At 37.3% G+C, this 16382-nt stretch overlaps 1 protein-coding gene across 1 annotated transcript in view; it reads left to right on the top strand.

Moving 5' to 3' along the window:
• Positions 1 to 16382, top strand: part of CNST (consortin, connexin sorting protein) — a 115658-nt gene that overhangs the window by 86471 nt on the left and 12805 nt on the right. Inside the window, exon 9 of the mRNA XM_082833474.1 lies at positions 2612 to 3504. Within this exon, the coding sequence (XP_082689600.1) occupies positions 2612 to 3504 (893 nt within the window). The remainder of the gene's footprint in view (positions 1 to 2611; positions 3505 to 16382) is intronic.

Genomic DNA, 16382 nt, shown 5'->3' with positions numbered 1-16382 from the left:
ATCAACACCAAGGAAAACAAAGCATAAATGAGAAAGGAAGACGTATCAGAGTACATAGTATGGGTCAGTTGTGAGTAATACTTACAAAGCCATAGTAACATAAGCATTTGAATATTGATTTGCCCTAGAATTGTGTTGAATTGCAATGGGAGCTAGAGGAGGAGAAAGAAAACATCATTGTTGGGGAAAGGAACCATGAGAGCTAACTCTCTTCCATAGTAGGAAGTCAGTAGGTGTTCTCTAAAACTGAAAAGTCAATAAATAACAATGTAAGTCTTATCTAGAAATGGAGAGTAAATATGAGAGGAAACAGCTAAAGGAATTGAAAATTGGCTGCCCCTAGAGAGCAGGAATCAGACAGATGGGAGGGTAAGGCAGCAGACTGTTTTTCATTACCTGTAAGGACAGGTTTTAAGTTTTTCCCCAAAAGCATGATTTGATACAACAAATTATAAAATAGCATATATTATGTGTGATTTGGAGACTGAATATGTATTAAAAATATCACGTAGATTTTATATGGCATCAAACAAACTATAGCTACTCTCCTGATCTAGTCTGAAACTCTTGCCCTTTGCATCTTAAATGACTACTTTTTTTCATATTTTATATTGTTTCTAATAGTGGAATGAAGCAACTGTTTTCAGGCCAGTATTTATAAGTAATACATTGTACCTATGCGTAGTCTTTATTACACACCACTTAAGTGGTATCTTGCTTCATTAGAAGCGGTACTTAAAGTGACTGTATTTTGTCTAAGTAACTATAGTCAGCCACGTCACTTTCTACTCATGTAATGGCATCTCAGGCTGATTCTCTAACTTTTCAGTCACTTATAGCTATTAAATAGTCTCATTTTGATTCTTTATGACTTAGTACTTTTCAATTCCAAACTTTACCATAACACTTAAATCTCATTTTATTCAAAGCTCTTCTCTGTCCACCAGCTCTGCAGGGGCTGGGAGCATGGTCTGCTCTCTGGTGAAGCTAGCTAGATTAGTGCATAGGACAGAATCCAGGCTATGGGGACGTGTGGTGGCTCCGGCAGGACCAACTGAGGAGGCGCTTACTTCCAAATTGCTCTCCTAGACATCTGTGGTCCTTTAGGTAACTGGCCCTCAGCTAGAGACAGCACACCCCGTTCCTCTGATGTGGGGCCCTCTCCGCCCTGTGTGTATGCTATTTACTCTCTGAATTCCATGGATGTGTTTTGAGGGCCGCCTTCTGAACCTTTGGGTACTGGGAACTTGTGGAGGAGAGCTTGGCCCCCTTTCCATCTGGCAGGGGCCCTCCTTGCTCTGACGTCCCGCATCTTAACAGAGAGGCAGACCAGCAAGCTCAGTGGTGAAGCAGACAACCTAATGGGAATTAAAATGTCCATGTGTTTTTTTTTTTTTTGCAGTCTTCCAAACTTTGAATGATTCCTTGGGGTGAGACAAGACAAAGAATGCTGTACTCTCCCCAAAAGAGACCTATTTTTCCTTGTCCTCTCCTCATCTGATGTTCAAGTTAAGGCATTGGGGGAGGTAATACGAACTCTAATAAGCTCAGCAGTGCAGAGTTGAGGTGGCCAGACTCCATCCCTGATTCTCTGAAACCAGAAGATGGCATTTAAGTTCTGTCTTGTCTTTGGTATGGTACGTGCTGCCATTGCCAATTGGTAATTATTAAAGTACCAATAAATGAAAAACCAGGTAGAATATAATCATCACTATATTTCACCCTTGATTTTAACCTTTGGCCCATGATTTGTATAAATTAAACAATATATGACAAAAGAAAAAGTTAAAACTCCTGTGGTAGTTAGGAATGCTTAATCAACCAAAAACTCAATCATGAGCAAGCTTCTCTCTTACCTACTAGTTTATGCATTCAGTATGTATTTTGTGAAAGTTTTTAATGGTTTAGTTTTAAAGTGGAAGAAAAGTATTTTAAATTGTTTTATTTAAAATAGAAATTGAAAGAAATATTAAAATTCCAAACCCATTTCTGCCTGGTACCAAGACTTATGCTTTATACCACTACCTTTGACTGCCTCCCTTTAAGAAGTTAAAGTAATTTTCCAACACATTAATTAAGGATGTTATTATTAAGGATATTATGCTTAAATAAATTTGAACAGAACAGACTTACGTTCCTTAGTTTAGTCTTAATAGATCAGAACCAGTATTGTTTTTCTTACACTTTAAATTATGTATTACATGGTTCATCATGTAAAAATATTTGTTTAATATACCATGTCTTAAATACACTGAAAATAATTTTTCTACACTTTAAAATATTCGTTTAAATATACACAGCCAATAAAGCTCAGAAGAATATCTTCTAAACCTTTGAAAAAAATGACTTTTTCAATTATAATGAAGACTAAATTATATATTCATATTTTAACATGTTTTTGAATAATCTGTTAATTTTCATATCTAAAGGATTACTTACTAAATGTTTAGGATGTTTCCTCTACCTAAAGACACTATTATCCATCAGGTAGAATTTCCATTTCAGAGGTTTAGAATATCGTTGTGTCCCACATTTTATTCATGTCCTTTCTCTTCCCTCCTGTACAAAGTTGTTTTGAATCTTAAAACAGCTTGCTTTCCTTCATTTTCAGAGAGTGAAACTTGTCTTGGCATGGAATCAGGAAAAGAAAGCCAACATAAAAGAGAGACCTGCGAGAGCAGTCCCTGCTGTAATCAGATGGACAGGCAGGCAGATCCCCTGAGCCTTCCAGTAACTGCAGGGAAGGGCCACACGGAGGAGCCGCTCTGCAGCGCTGAAGCCACACTGGAGCTCCACGCCCTGCCCTTGGAGCCGGCAGGGAGCAGGTCTGGGCTACTCTCTTCAGGGCATGCTTGTGAGGATGACAGCCGCTTGCAGCTGACTCAGTCAGAGGCCAGCCAAGATGTGGCCGAAATAGAGGGCATTGCTAAAGACCCTAAGGTTTCCAGCGAGTCAGTGATAGAGCCATTGATTTTACCAGGCTCTGACCATATACCTCCTGCGTTGATTTCTGAGGGTAAATACTCACAGACGCAAAGAAAGGAACTCCAGTTGCTACTTGAGGATGCTTCTGAGGCGTTGCCCACAGACCAACTTGAGAACAATGAATTAAATGAGCTGCAGCAACCTGATCTTACAGACAGTGATGGAAAATCACCACAGGGGCAGACTGACTCAGAGGGCTCTGAGAGTGTACTTTGTGAAAATAATCAAGTATCTGATTTAAGTACAGTGCTTCCAGAAGTGTATATGGCCCCAGAGGAACAGGGAGATAAACACGAACAAGTCAGTAAGGAAACAGAAGACTATTTGAACAGCCTTTTAGAAGAATGCTTAAAAGATACTGAAGATTCCCTTTCATATGAAGATAACCAAGAGGAAGACGCTGATCTCCTTCAAGATCTTTCTCCTGAAGAAGAATCCTATAGTCTACAGGAGAACCTGCCTTCTGATGAAAGCTGTCTTTCTCTCGATGATCTTGCAAAAAGGATAGAGATTGCAGAGGTAAATTTGAGATTTAATATAAATATGATTTAATATAAAATACGATTAAAAAGATGAAATTTGAAAGCACATATATGCTAAATATTGCCTTATTTTTGTAAATTTTCCCTGGCCTCAAACATGAGGGGGAAATTTAGTTAACATAAATTTTTAATCATTATGTATAATCATGATGTTTATACCTCAAAAATTATATCGTATGCCTCTAGTATAGTAAGCATTATGTACCTCATTTTTCATATTCTTATGATTTTTATTTGGCAGTCCTGGGAATTATAAACAAAATAAGATTAGTTACATTCTTGTAAGGAAATCTTATTTTTCTTCTCATACATCTAGAAGATAAAATATATACTCACTGTTTCTTCTTATTATTAATGTATTTTAAGATTCTTTAAAACAGTATAATAGAATGAAGGAAACATTTTAAAATACAACAAGAGTAGGAGATACTGAATGGATTTATAAGCTCTAGGTTTGAACAAACTTAATACTTACTGCTTGACTAAGTCAAATATTACAAATAATTCAAAGTTTTAAAGTTTCTCTAAACAGGCAGTAATTAAGTAATTACTAATTAGTAATTAGTAATTAAGTAGTTAATTACTTAATTAGTTAATTACTTAATTAGTAATTAAGCTAGTCAAAATCCAAAAAAGGGGGCAGGAGAGAATATCAAGATGACCATCCTCCTTTGTTTGATAATACAATTTTTTAAAGTTCAGGGGGGAAAAATAAAGCCATACCAAAACTATAGCGCCTCAGGAAGGCAGCCTGACATAGTGGAAGGAGCAGAGTCTGGAGAGCCTTAGTTCAAATACTGACTCCACCAGTTATCAGCCTTATGGAGTTACTATCTAACTCTCTAATTCTGTTTACTTCTCTGAGAATTAGGTTGCTAATTACTTTTCTTCTTCTTCATCTTATATTTTTTTCCAAATAAGCTTTTAATTTAATTTATGTCCATTGTTTTCTAATTCTGCATTATCACTGGAAAAAAAAACCCATCAAGTAGAAAATGGAAATGTAACAAAGACAAAATAGACAACAGAATACATATGAAAATGGAACCCTGTGGAAGCTTTCTAAGATGATTACTGTTACGACTAGCTTCCTTTATTGCTATTTATAGTCAATTCTCCATCAACTATGATTTTTATTCTGAATTTTTTTCTTGACAAACTTAGATAAAATAGTCATTCTTTTATTTTAACTAGATCTTTTTATTGCCATTTATAGTCAATCTTCCATAAACTGACTTTTCTTCTTAATTTTTTCTTAAAATTATTTAGTAGTGCTTAATGAGTACAGAGTTTCTGTTTGGGGTGATGAAACTTTTAGAAGTAGTTTTGCTTGTGGTTATACAACATTATGAATGTAATTAATGCCACTGAATAGTACACCTAAAAATGGTTTAAATGAGAGTTTTCTGTTTTATATATATATACATATTTTTAAACCATAATTTTTAAGAATAGTAAAAAAAAATTTTTTTAATACAGCTAATAGTATAACACTGGACCTTCTCTTTTTTATTTTCATCAGACCTCTGGTACAGGGAATTATCAAGGCAGAAGTCACAACCATATTCAAATCTAGCTGTAATACCAAAAAGTTACCATTATCTGACTGCTTATTTTCAAGTTGAATCAAGCTGACCTTATGTATGGTCTAACTTTACTTTTTTAAGTATAAACTGTGAAGAAGAACCAGAGTACTCCTGTTGAGTCTCCCTGCCTTAAAGGACATTTGTGGTGTAGAATTACTGTTAAATTAACATTGTACTACAACTAAATGGAATAGTCCTTCCTCAAACTCGTAATGTCGGTTTTTCCTGTAGATAACACCTAGCTAGAGGTGGAAATTATATGTATGAACATTTTAAACTTGTCTTTCCTGTGAAGTTACTTTTTATACATGATGGTCCCCTTTCCTAAAAATCTATTGGTCTGTTAAGTTATACTGTTTTAAAAACCCCCAAAGCTACATATGACTAACAAAACTAGTTTACTTTCCTATGATAATGCTAAACAGATTGTTTCTGAATACTTCCTTCTCCATTCTGAAAAATATACCTTTAATAGAATCTGCCTGTGTCAGGAAAAGTTTTTAAAATTTCAAAACTGGAAATCACTATGCTTACTACTTCCTTAGTACCCTAAGAATGAAGTTTTGAGCTAAGTAAAATGTCCAGGTAACAGTGGCTTTGCTTATAAGTACAAACTTCTTTTTAATCCAAACACTGTTTATTTCGTGCTTTCAATGTAATTGTATTAGGGATATCTTCATGTGTCAGGTGCTGAGGATAAGTGAGGAGTCAGATGAAGTTCTTGGCATTTGGGGACTCTCCGCTGCCACATTTGTGCATACTTTTGTGAATATAGGATACAGAACATAATTTCTTAATAACTAAATAATGTTCACGAATAATATTTTTCCTGCCCTCAGGAACCACTGAGGCTTGTGAGCCTGCTTTTCTCCACATCACTGTGCTATCCTGTGAGTCCTTCTCTCCCAAATCTATCATTTCTTCCTGTGAGTGACTCTGCCCCTTACAGATTTCCTTACTGGCTTTTCACTCTTTCTACCACTGTGTTTATGGTAGAATATAATAGTACGTTCTCTCATTGCCAGTTTTCCCCTTTTTTCTTGTATCTCTGCTTTCATTTTCTTGTCATTTCTGCATTGCTCAGCTCTGGCTTCAGTGGAACTTGGCCTTGATAACCATTACCAGCACGGTGGAAGTGTCTGTTGTGTTTTTTCTTAAACAATTAACTTCATCACATAAAGTGAAGTTTTTGTATAGAATCTCATAGAGAACTGAAAATATGTACACTAATTTAATTCATTAATGTAGAGACATGTGGGGGACGTCCCTGGCAGTCCAGTGGTTAAAACTCTGGGCTTCCACTTCAGGGGGCACGGATTTGACCCCTAGTCGGGGAACTAAGATCCCACATGCTGCATGGCATGGCCAAAAAAAAAAAAGACGTATCAATGAACTTTTCTAGGTTTTGGAAGCTTTTCCAAAACCAGAGTAATTTTGCTAAGTAAAACGATAGCTTAATATCTGAAGCATTGGTGTTCTTTCTTATGTAAAAAAGGTGACATACTGTCATCAAAAGTATAATCTCTACTGTTTTACAAAAGCATCAAAAACATTTATGCTCATTTCATAGAGTTTTGTTTTTTTAATATTTTATTTATTTATTTGTTTATGGCTGGGTTGGGTCTTTGTTGCTGCGCACAGGCTTCTCTAGTTGCAGTGCGTGGGCTTCTCATTGCAGTGGCTTCTACTGTTGCGGAGCACGGGCTCTAGGAGCATGGGCTTCAGCAGTTGCAGCACGCAGGCTCAGTAGTTGTGGCGCACGGGCTTAGTTGCTCCGCGGCATGTGGGATCTTCCCGGACCAGGGCTCGAACCCATGTCCCCTGCATTGGCAGGCGGATTCTTAACCACTGTGCCACCAGGGAAGTCCCCATTTCATAGATTTTTTAAGAAAAAAAGTTTATCACATGTAGAGTGTCAGCAAGTTAGAGAGATTCACTTATTTATCCTCTCATTAAGTAATTTTTATATGAGTAACTTCTGTGCGAGTGCCATGATATTACAGTTGCAGTGATTAAAAATTCAGAGAAGGATGCTGTATGTATGAAGCCTCAGTCTAACAGTTGTCTGGTGGCAAGTGTTACCTGTTTGCTGAATTTGAGTATCCCAGTTTTTAGAAAAAGATGTAATTTTATCCCAAAACCCATAATATACTGACATTATTTTTTTTTTAATTTTATTTTTTGCGGTACAGGGGCCTCTACTGTTGTGGCCTCTCCTGTTTTGGAGCACAGGCTCCGGACGCGCAGGCTCAGCGGCCATGGCTGATGGGCCCAGCCGCTCCACGGCACGTGGGATCCTCCTGGACCGGGGCACGAACCCGTGTCCCCTGCATCAGCAGGCAGACTCTCAACCAATGCGCCACCAGGGAACCCCCTGACTTTATTTTAATGTCAGAATCCAAACCCCTTTTACCCAGGAACCTAGTAATGCTAATAAATCATTGACTTGCTGTGTTCTGGAACCTGGGAGGGTTACACTGTCTTCTCTTTAAACTCTTTAGCTGTTCCTAGCATCAAAACCTTAGAGAGGAAATATGTTATACAAGTTCAAGTTGGCATTAGGATCCAACCTCATATTGGTAATAAAAGTCCACTCAGCATACAGTAGGCTGTTTGTTACATGTGTGGGGGTGAAGGAGTTGTTTTGTTTTCTAAATAAGTAACAGGTCAAGTATTGGGTAAATTTTACAAAAAGTAATCTATTCACATTGAAAATAGTCATAGTATGTAATTCCGAGGTCCCTTTGTGAGCAGATTTTAGCAACATGATGTGCCATATGGAAATAAACCATTCATTTTTCTTCATTTAACATATGTGTGTGTGATCTGTTTGCAGAGATGTCATATGTTCAGAAAACTATTTTAAATGCTTCAGATTCAAGTGACTTTTGTTTTTAGAAATAATATCCTAATGTGATAGCTGGAGAAGAAGCCACTTTACTACTGCTTGGGTCTTTAAAAAGCTTTCAATCTGAAAGAGGGCAAAATATGTTCCCTACCCCCTCTGTCTTTATTGGCAACATTTACTTAGATATCTTCAGGTCTACCTGTCTCACAAGAAACACAATAGGGGAGGACATAACCTAGAACTTTGTGATGGGGAGAAAGATGAGAGCCCAAAATTGGTTTTGAGTTTGTCTTCAGAGAAGCTGTCTAATCTAAGTGACTTCTATGCAATATTCATCTCTGTCTCTTGGCCAAGATCAGGAAATTTAAGTTACATTAAGACTAGCCACTGTGGGATTCTCTTACCAAGTTAAGAGGGGAGGCTGGGACTAAGCAGTAGGATTTTATGAAATCATATAGTTAGCTGGTCTTTGGATCTTAGACAAAGGAGGGTCTTAGAAACAGCAATCATGGTGTTCTTGAATGGCTCTTTTAAGGGGAGCAGGGGAAGTCCAGCTTCCTCACAAAAGAGGAAATATAGTCTTCCAATAACATAAGAAGGTTCATGGGTTTATGGAAAATGTTTGACCCAGGACTTATGTAAGTGTCTAAATGAACCCCAAAGGATTATCCAGGGATTACCTATCTTTTCTTTGTGCCAGATGGTCTCGTCTTTGCCTTTCTTTTTCATCCTGCCCTCTAAATTTTCTAATTAATGAATGCTTCTCTTATTTGTCATGTCTCTTGCACCCAGCTCCTTTTCTTTTCCATTTAAATCATTCTTTCAATTTATATCTTTACTGCCTCTTCCTGGGCTTTTGCAATAGCTACTTAATAAGTTTCCCCATTCCTCATTTTCCTCTCCAAATGGTCTTACATTAGCACTGTATAAACTTAGGATCTCAAACTGATACCCAAAGGGGCCAGTCAGACAATAGTAGTAGTAGATGAAATGATTTAGTTATAGGTGATAGGGAGAATAGAATGTTCCCATGCCTTGTCTAGAAGGCTGAATAACTTTTTGAAATACTGTAGATGAAACCAAACACACCTGAGGGTCTGGGTCTAACACATAGACTGTTAATTTAAACCTCTGCTATAAAATAATTTTTGCTTGTCAGTCTCTTCCCACGACTCCATTTGGCTCCAGGATGAAGGCTGTACTAAGTGGCTTGTTATTCAGGACAGTTGGTAATCTGGCCCACTTTACCTTTCCAACACCATCTCCTGCCGTTCCTTTGTTCTTAACCTATACTGTGATCAGCCTGGCCTCCATGCTGCCTTCCGGATACACCTCACATATTGTCACCTCTGATCTTTACCTTCTGTCACAGGTGATGAACTCTTTTCCACATATTATTTCTTCTCAACCCTCAAGATCTAGTTCGTGACTTTTTAGCACATAGAGTGCAAGGCACAGTGCCTGCCATGGTCCATGCTCAATAAATGCTAGCTGCTGCCATTATTTCTTGATCACTGAAGTCCATAATGAGGGGGGGCTTGAACACCATTCCTCCTAAAGTCCTGTCTACCTGTAATATTCCCTTGTTATTATAGGACACACACATGCGTGGGCGCATTGCATTGGACACTAAATTGCAGACTCCTTAAGCGCAGGGATCTTGTTGAATACCTTCTTGTATTCTCTACAGAGCCAACACAGCCACCTATACACAGTAAGGCTTCCTCCTCGCCTCCCCCTTTTTTCTTTTTCTTTTTTTTTTTTTTTTTTGACCTAGTTCACTTAGAAAAATAAATTACCTTTAAGGACAGATTTGATTATTTTAAGGGAAATAGCTATGTTATTCAAATAAGTATAGGCTAGGTGCTGTCTTTATATAAATTGCTCATCTATATATTTGCTCTTTGGCACATTTCTTGAGCACCTACTGTATTGCAGAAACTAAGGAGGCACCCGTGAACACAGATCAAGTACCTGCTCTCGTCACACTTACTCTTCAGAGGGAGAGACAACAAACAGTACAGTTTCATATATTGGTAGTGGCTCTGAAGAAATCTGAGCAGGGTGGAGGGGTGTAGAGAGACTGAAGTGGTGGGTAGGATGGAGGAACAGGCTCTATTAACCAGGGTGTAGGGGAAGGCAATGGGAGGGCCAGCAGGAGGGCCAGCACATCTGGAGCACAGTGAACAGGAGAAGGACAGTAGGAAGTCCAGGTGGAGAAGGCAAGCTGGAGCTGGTTCCTGTAGGGCCTCATAGACCAGGGTGAGGAACTGGAATTCAATTTAAATGGTGCTAGAAGTTTGAAATGGATTTTGAACAGAAGATGTGACTTGATTTGTTTCCTGCCTGCTCTATGGAGACTAGCAAACTGCAGGTAGGGGCCAAAGAAAGGCAACCAATCCAGTTATTGCAATTATTCAGATGACATATAATGAAGGACTCAGTAGTGATGGATGTGGTGAAGATATATTTTTGAAGGAAGAACTAAAAGGATTTGCTAATGGATTAGATATGAGGTAGGGTGGTAAGGAGCAGTTCTGAGAGGAAGAGAATCAGGAGTTCTGTTTTAGAATCTACCTATCTAAATGATTTACTGGGGCTTAAAAAGTGGGTTACTATCTTGATATTCTTACCATTTTCTTTTCCTATTTTATACTTATTAAATTGTCCCTTTAAGCAAATAAAAGCTAGTTACAAAAACATGAGATAGTACCTAATCTAGAGACTTAGGTACATTATAAAACTCATATTTTTATTTTAAAAAACTTTTTTCCTTTTTATTTATCTTTAACACCTTTATTAGAGTATAATTGCTTTACAATGGTGTGTTAGTTTCTGCTTTGTAACAAAGTGAATCAGCTATACATATACATATATCCCCATATCCCCTCCCTCCCACCCTCCCTATCCCACCCCTCTAGGTGGTCACAAAGCACCGAGCTGATCTCCCAGCAGCTATGCAGCTGCTTCCCACTAGCTATCTATTTTACGTTTGGTAGTGTATATATGTCCATGCCACTCTCTCACTTTGTCGCAGCTTACCCTTCCCCCTCCTCATGTCCTCAAGTCCATTCGCTACGTCTGCGTCCTTATTCCTGTCCTGCCCCTAGTTTCTTCAGAACCATTTTTTTTCTTTAGATTCCATATATATGTGTTAACATATGGTATTTGTTTTTCTCTTTCTGACTTACTTCACTCTGTATGACAGTCTCTAGGTCCATCCACCTCACTACAAATAACTCAATTTCATTCCTTCTTATGGCTGAGTAATATTCCATTGTATGTATGTGCCACATCTTCTTTAGCCATTCATCTGTCAATAGACACTTAGGTTGCTTCCATGCCTTGGCTATTGTAAATAGAGCTGCAGTGAACATTGTGGTACATGACTCTTTTTGAATTATGGTTTTCTCAAGGTATATGCCCAGTAGTGGGATTCCTGGGTCATACGGTAGTTCTATTTTTAGTTTTTTAAGGAACCTCCATACTGTTCTCCACAGTGGCTGTGTCAATTTACATTCCCACAAACAGTGCAAGAGGGTTCCCCTTTCTCCACACCCTCTCCAGCATTTATTGTTTGTAGATTTTTTGAAGATGGCCATTCTGACTGGTGTGAGGTGATACCTCATTGTAGTTTTGATTTGCATTTCTCTAATGATTAGTGATGTTGAGCATTCTTTCATGTGTTTGTTGGCAATCTGTATATCTTCTTTGGAGAAATGTCTATTTAGGTCTTCTGCCCATTTTTGGATTGGGTTGGGTTTTTTTTTTTTGATATTGAGCTGAGCTGCATGAGCTGCTTGTAAATTTTGGAGATTAATCCTTTGTCCGTTGCTTCATTTGCAAATATTTTCTCCCATTCTAAGGGTTGTCTTTTCATCTTGTTATATGGTTTCCTTTGCTGTGCAAAAACTTTTAAGTTGTATTATGTCCCATTTGTTTATTTTTGTTTTTATTTCCATTTGTCTAGGAGGTGGGTCAAAAAGGATCTTGCTGTGATTTATGTCATAGAGTGTTCTGCCTATGTTTTCCTCTAAGAGTTTTATAGTGTCTGGCCTTACATTCAGTTCTTTAATCCATTTTGAGTTTATTTTTGTGTATGGTGTTAGGGAGTGCTCTAATTTCATTCTTTTCCAAGTAGCTGTCCAGTTTTCCCAGCAACACTTATTGAAGAGGCCGACTTTTCTCCATTGTATCTTCTTGCCTCCTTTATCAAAAAGAAGGTGACCATATGTGCGTGGGTTTATCTCTGGGCTTCCTATCCTGTTCCATTGATCTATATTTCTGTTTTTGTGCCAGTACCATACTGTCTTGATTACTGTAGCTTTGTAGTCTGGACTGAAGTCCGGGAACCTAATTCTTCCAGCTCCATTTTTCTTTCTCAAGATCACTTTTACTATTTGGGGTCTTTTGTGTTTCCATACAAATTGTTAATATTTTTGTTCTAGTTCTATGAAAAATGACACTGGTAGTTTGATAGGGATTGCATTGAATCTGTGAATTGCTTTGGGTAGTATAATCATTTTCACAAGGTTGATTCTTCCAATCCAGGAACATGGTATATCTCTCCATCTTTGTATCATCTTTAATTTCTTTAATCAGTATCTTATAGTTTTCTGCATACAGGTCTTTTGTCTCTTTAGGTAGGTTTATTCCTAGGGATTTTTATCTTTTTGTGGCAATGGTAAATGGGAGTGTTTCCTTAATTTCTCTTTCAGATTTTTCATTATTAGTGTATAGAAATGCAAGAGATTTCTGTGCATTTATTTTGTATCTTTCTACTTTACCAAATTCATTGATTAGTCCTAGTAGTTTTTGGTAGCATATGTAGGACTCTCTATGTATAGTATCATGTCATCTGCAAACAGTGACAGCTTTACTTCTTTTGCAATTTGGATTCCTTTTATTTCTTTTTCTTCTCTGATCCCTGTGGTTAAAACTTTCAAAACTATGTTGAATAGTGGTGGTGAGAGTGGACAACCTTGTCTCGTTCCTGATCTTAGAGGAAATTGTTTCAGTTTTTCACCATTGAGAACAATGTTGGCTGTGGGTTTGTCATGTATGGCCTTTATTATGTTGAGGTAAGTTCCCTCTATGCCTACTTTCTGGAGGGTTTTTATCATAAATGGGTGTTGAATTTTGTCAGAAGCTTTTTCTGCATCTATTGAGATGATCATATGGTTTTCCACCTTCAATTTGTTAATATGGTTTATCACATCGATTTGCATATATTGAAGAATCCTTCCATTCCTGGGATAAACACCACAGATCATGATCCCTTTTTTAATTTATTTTTTATTTATATTTTATTTTTTTATACAGCAGGTTCTTATTAGTCATCCATTTTATACACATCGGTGTATACATGTCAATCCCAATCTCCGAATTCATCACACCACCACCCCCAACCCCCCGGCACCTTCCCACCTTGGTGTCCATACATTTCTCCCCTACGTCTGTGTCTCAATTTCTGCTCTGCAAACTGGTTCATCTCTATCATTTTTCTAGGTTCCACATACTTGCATTAATATACGATATTTGTCTTTCCCTTTCTGACTTACCTCACTCTGTATGACAGTCTCTAGATCCATCCACATCTCTACAAACGACCCAATTTCGTTCCTTTTCATGGCTGAGTAATATTCCATTGTATATATTTACCAAATCTTCCCTATCCATTCGTCTGTTGAGGGGCATTTAGGTTGCTTCCGTGACCTGGCTATTTGTAAACAGTGCTTCAGTGAACATTGGAGTGCATGTGTCTTTTTGAATTATGGTTTCCTCTGGGTATATGCCCAGTAGTGGGATTGCTGGGTCATATGATAGTTCTATTTTTAATTTTTTAAGGAACCTCCGTTCTGTTCTCCATAGTGGCTGTATCAGTTTACTTCCCAACAACAATGCATAAGGGTTCCCTTTTCTCCACACCCTCTCCAGCATTTATTGTTTGTAGATTTTTTGATGATGGCCATTCTGACTGGTGTGAGGTGATACCTCATTATAGTTTTGATTTGCATTTCTCTAATAATTAGTGATGTTGAGCAGCTTTACATGTGCTCCTTGGCCATCTGTATGTCTTATTTGGAGAAATGTCTATTTAGGTCTTCTGCCCATTTTTGGATTGGGTTGTTTGTTTTTTTAATATTGAGCTGCATTAGCTGTTTATATATTTTGGAGATTAATCCTTTGTCCATTGATTCGTTTGCAAATATTTTCTCCCATTCTGAGGGTTGCTTTTTTGTCTTGTTTATGGTTTTCTTTGCTGTGCAAAAGCTTTTAAGTTTCATTAGGTCCCATTTGGACCACCAGAGGTCAATCAAAAAAAATCTTGCTGTGATTTATATCAAAGAGTGTTCTTCCTATGTTTTCCTCTAAGAGTTTTATAGTGTCCGGTCTTACATTTAGGTCTCTAATACATTTTGAGTTTATTTTTGTGTATGGTGTTAGGGAGTGTTCTAATTTTATTCTTTCACATGTAGCTGTCCAGTTTTCCCAGCACCACTTATTGAAGAGACAGTCTTTTCTCCATTGTATTTCCTTGCCTCCTTTGTCATAGATTAGTTGACCACAGGTGCGTGGGTTTATCTCTGTGCTTTCTATCTTGTTCCATTGATCTATATTTCTGTTTTTGTGCCAGTACCATATTGCCTTGATTACTGTAGCTTTGTAGTATAGTCTGAAGTCAGGGAGTCTGATTCCTCCAGCTCCGTTTTTTTCCCTCAAAACTGCTTTGGCTATTTGGGGTCTTTTGTGTCTCCATACAAATTTTCAGATTGTTTGTTCTAGTTCTGTAAAAAATGCCATTGATAATTTGATAGGGATTGCACTGAATCTGTAGATTGCTATGGGTAGTATACTCATTTCACAATGTTGATTCTTCCAATCCAAGAGCATGGTATATCTCTCCATCTGTTGATATCATCTTTAATTTCTTTCATCAGTGTCATATAGTTTTCTGCATACAGGTCTTTTGTCTCCCTAAGTAGGTTTATTCCTAGGTATTTTATTCTTTTTGTTGTTATTAATTTCTTAATTAATAATTTCTTAATTGTTACTAATTTCTCTTTCAGATTTCTCATCATTAGTCTATAGGAATGCAAGAGATTTCTGTACATTAATTTTGTATCCTGAAACTTTACCAAATTCATTGATTAGCTCTAATAGTTTTCTGCTGGCATCTTTAGGATTCTCTATGTACAGTGTCATGTCATCTGCAAACAGTGACAGTTTTACTTCTTCTTTTCCAATTTGTATTCCTTTTATTTCTTTTTCTTCTCTGATTGCCGTGGCTAGGACTTCCAAAGCTATGTTGAATAATAGTGGTGAGAGTGGACATCCTTGTCTTATTCCTGATCTTAGAGGAAATGCTTTCAGTTTTTCACCATTGAGAATGATGTTGGCTGTGGGGTTGTCGTATACAGCCTTTATTACGTTGAGGTAGGTTCCCTCTATGCCCACTTTCTGGAGAGTTTTTATCATAAATAGGTGTTGAATTTTGTCAGAAGCTTTTTCTGCATCTGTTGAGATGATCATATGGCTTTTATTCTTCAGTTTGTTAATATGGTGTATCACATTGATTGATTTGCTTATATTGAGGAATCTTGCATCCCTGGATAAATCCCACTTGATCATGGTGTATGATCCTTTTAATGCATTGTTGAATTGTGTTTCCTAGTATTATGTTGAGGATTTTTGCATCTATATTCATCAGTGATATTGGTCTGTAGTTTTCTTTTTCCATAGTATCTCTGTCTGGTTTTGCTATCAGGGTGATGGTGGCCTCATAGAATGAGTTTGGGAGTGTTCCTTCCTTTGCAATTTTTTGGAACAGTTTGAGAAGGTTGGGTGTTAGCTCTTCTCTAAATGTTTGATAGAATTCACCTGTGAAGCCATCTGCTCCTGGAGTTTTGTTTGTTTGTAGATTTTTAATCACAGTTTTAATTTTATTACTTGTGATTGGTCTGTTCATATTTTCTATTTCCTCCTGGTTCAGTCTTGGAAGGTTATACCTCTCTAAGAATTTGTCCATTTCTTCCAGGTTGTCGATTTATTGGCATAGAGTTGCTTGTAGTGCTCTCTTAGGATGCTTTGTATTCCTGTGGTGTCTGTTGTAACTTCTTTTTCATTTCTAATTTTATTGATTTGAGTCTTCTCCCTGTTTATCTTGATGAGTCTGGCTAATGGGTTATCAATTTTGTTTATCTTCTCAAAGAACCAGCTTTTAGTTTTATTGATTTCTGTTATTGTTTTCTTTGTTTCTATTTCATTTATTTCTGCTCTGATCTTTATGATTTCTTTCCTTCTGCTGACTTTGGGTTTTGTTTCTTCTTCTTTCTCTAGTTCCTTTAGGTGTAAGGTTAGATTGTTTATTTGAGATGTTTCTTGTTTCTTGAGGTTGGCTTGTGTACCTATAAACTTCCC

Source organism: Leucopleurus acutus, assembly GCF_964270905.1.
Source record: "Leucopleurus acutus genome assembly, chromosome: 2".
NCBI lineage: Eukaryota > Metazoa > Chordata > Mammalia > Artiodactyla > Delphinidae > Leucopleurus > Leucopleurus acutus.
The sequence above is the reverse complement of the archived record's forward strand: the minus strand, read 5'-3'. Positions and strand labels throughout refer to the sequence as shown.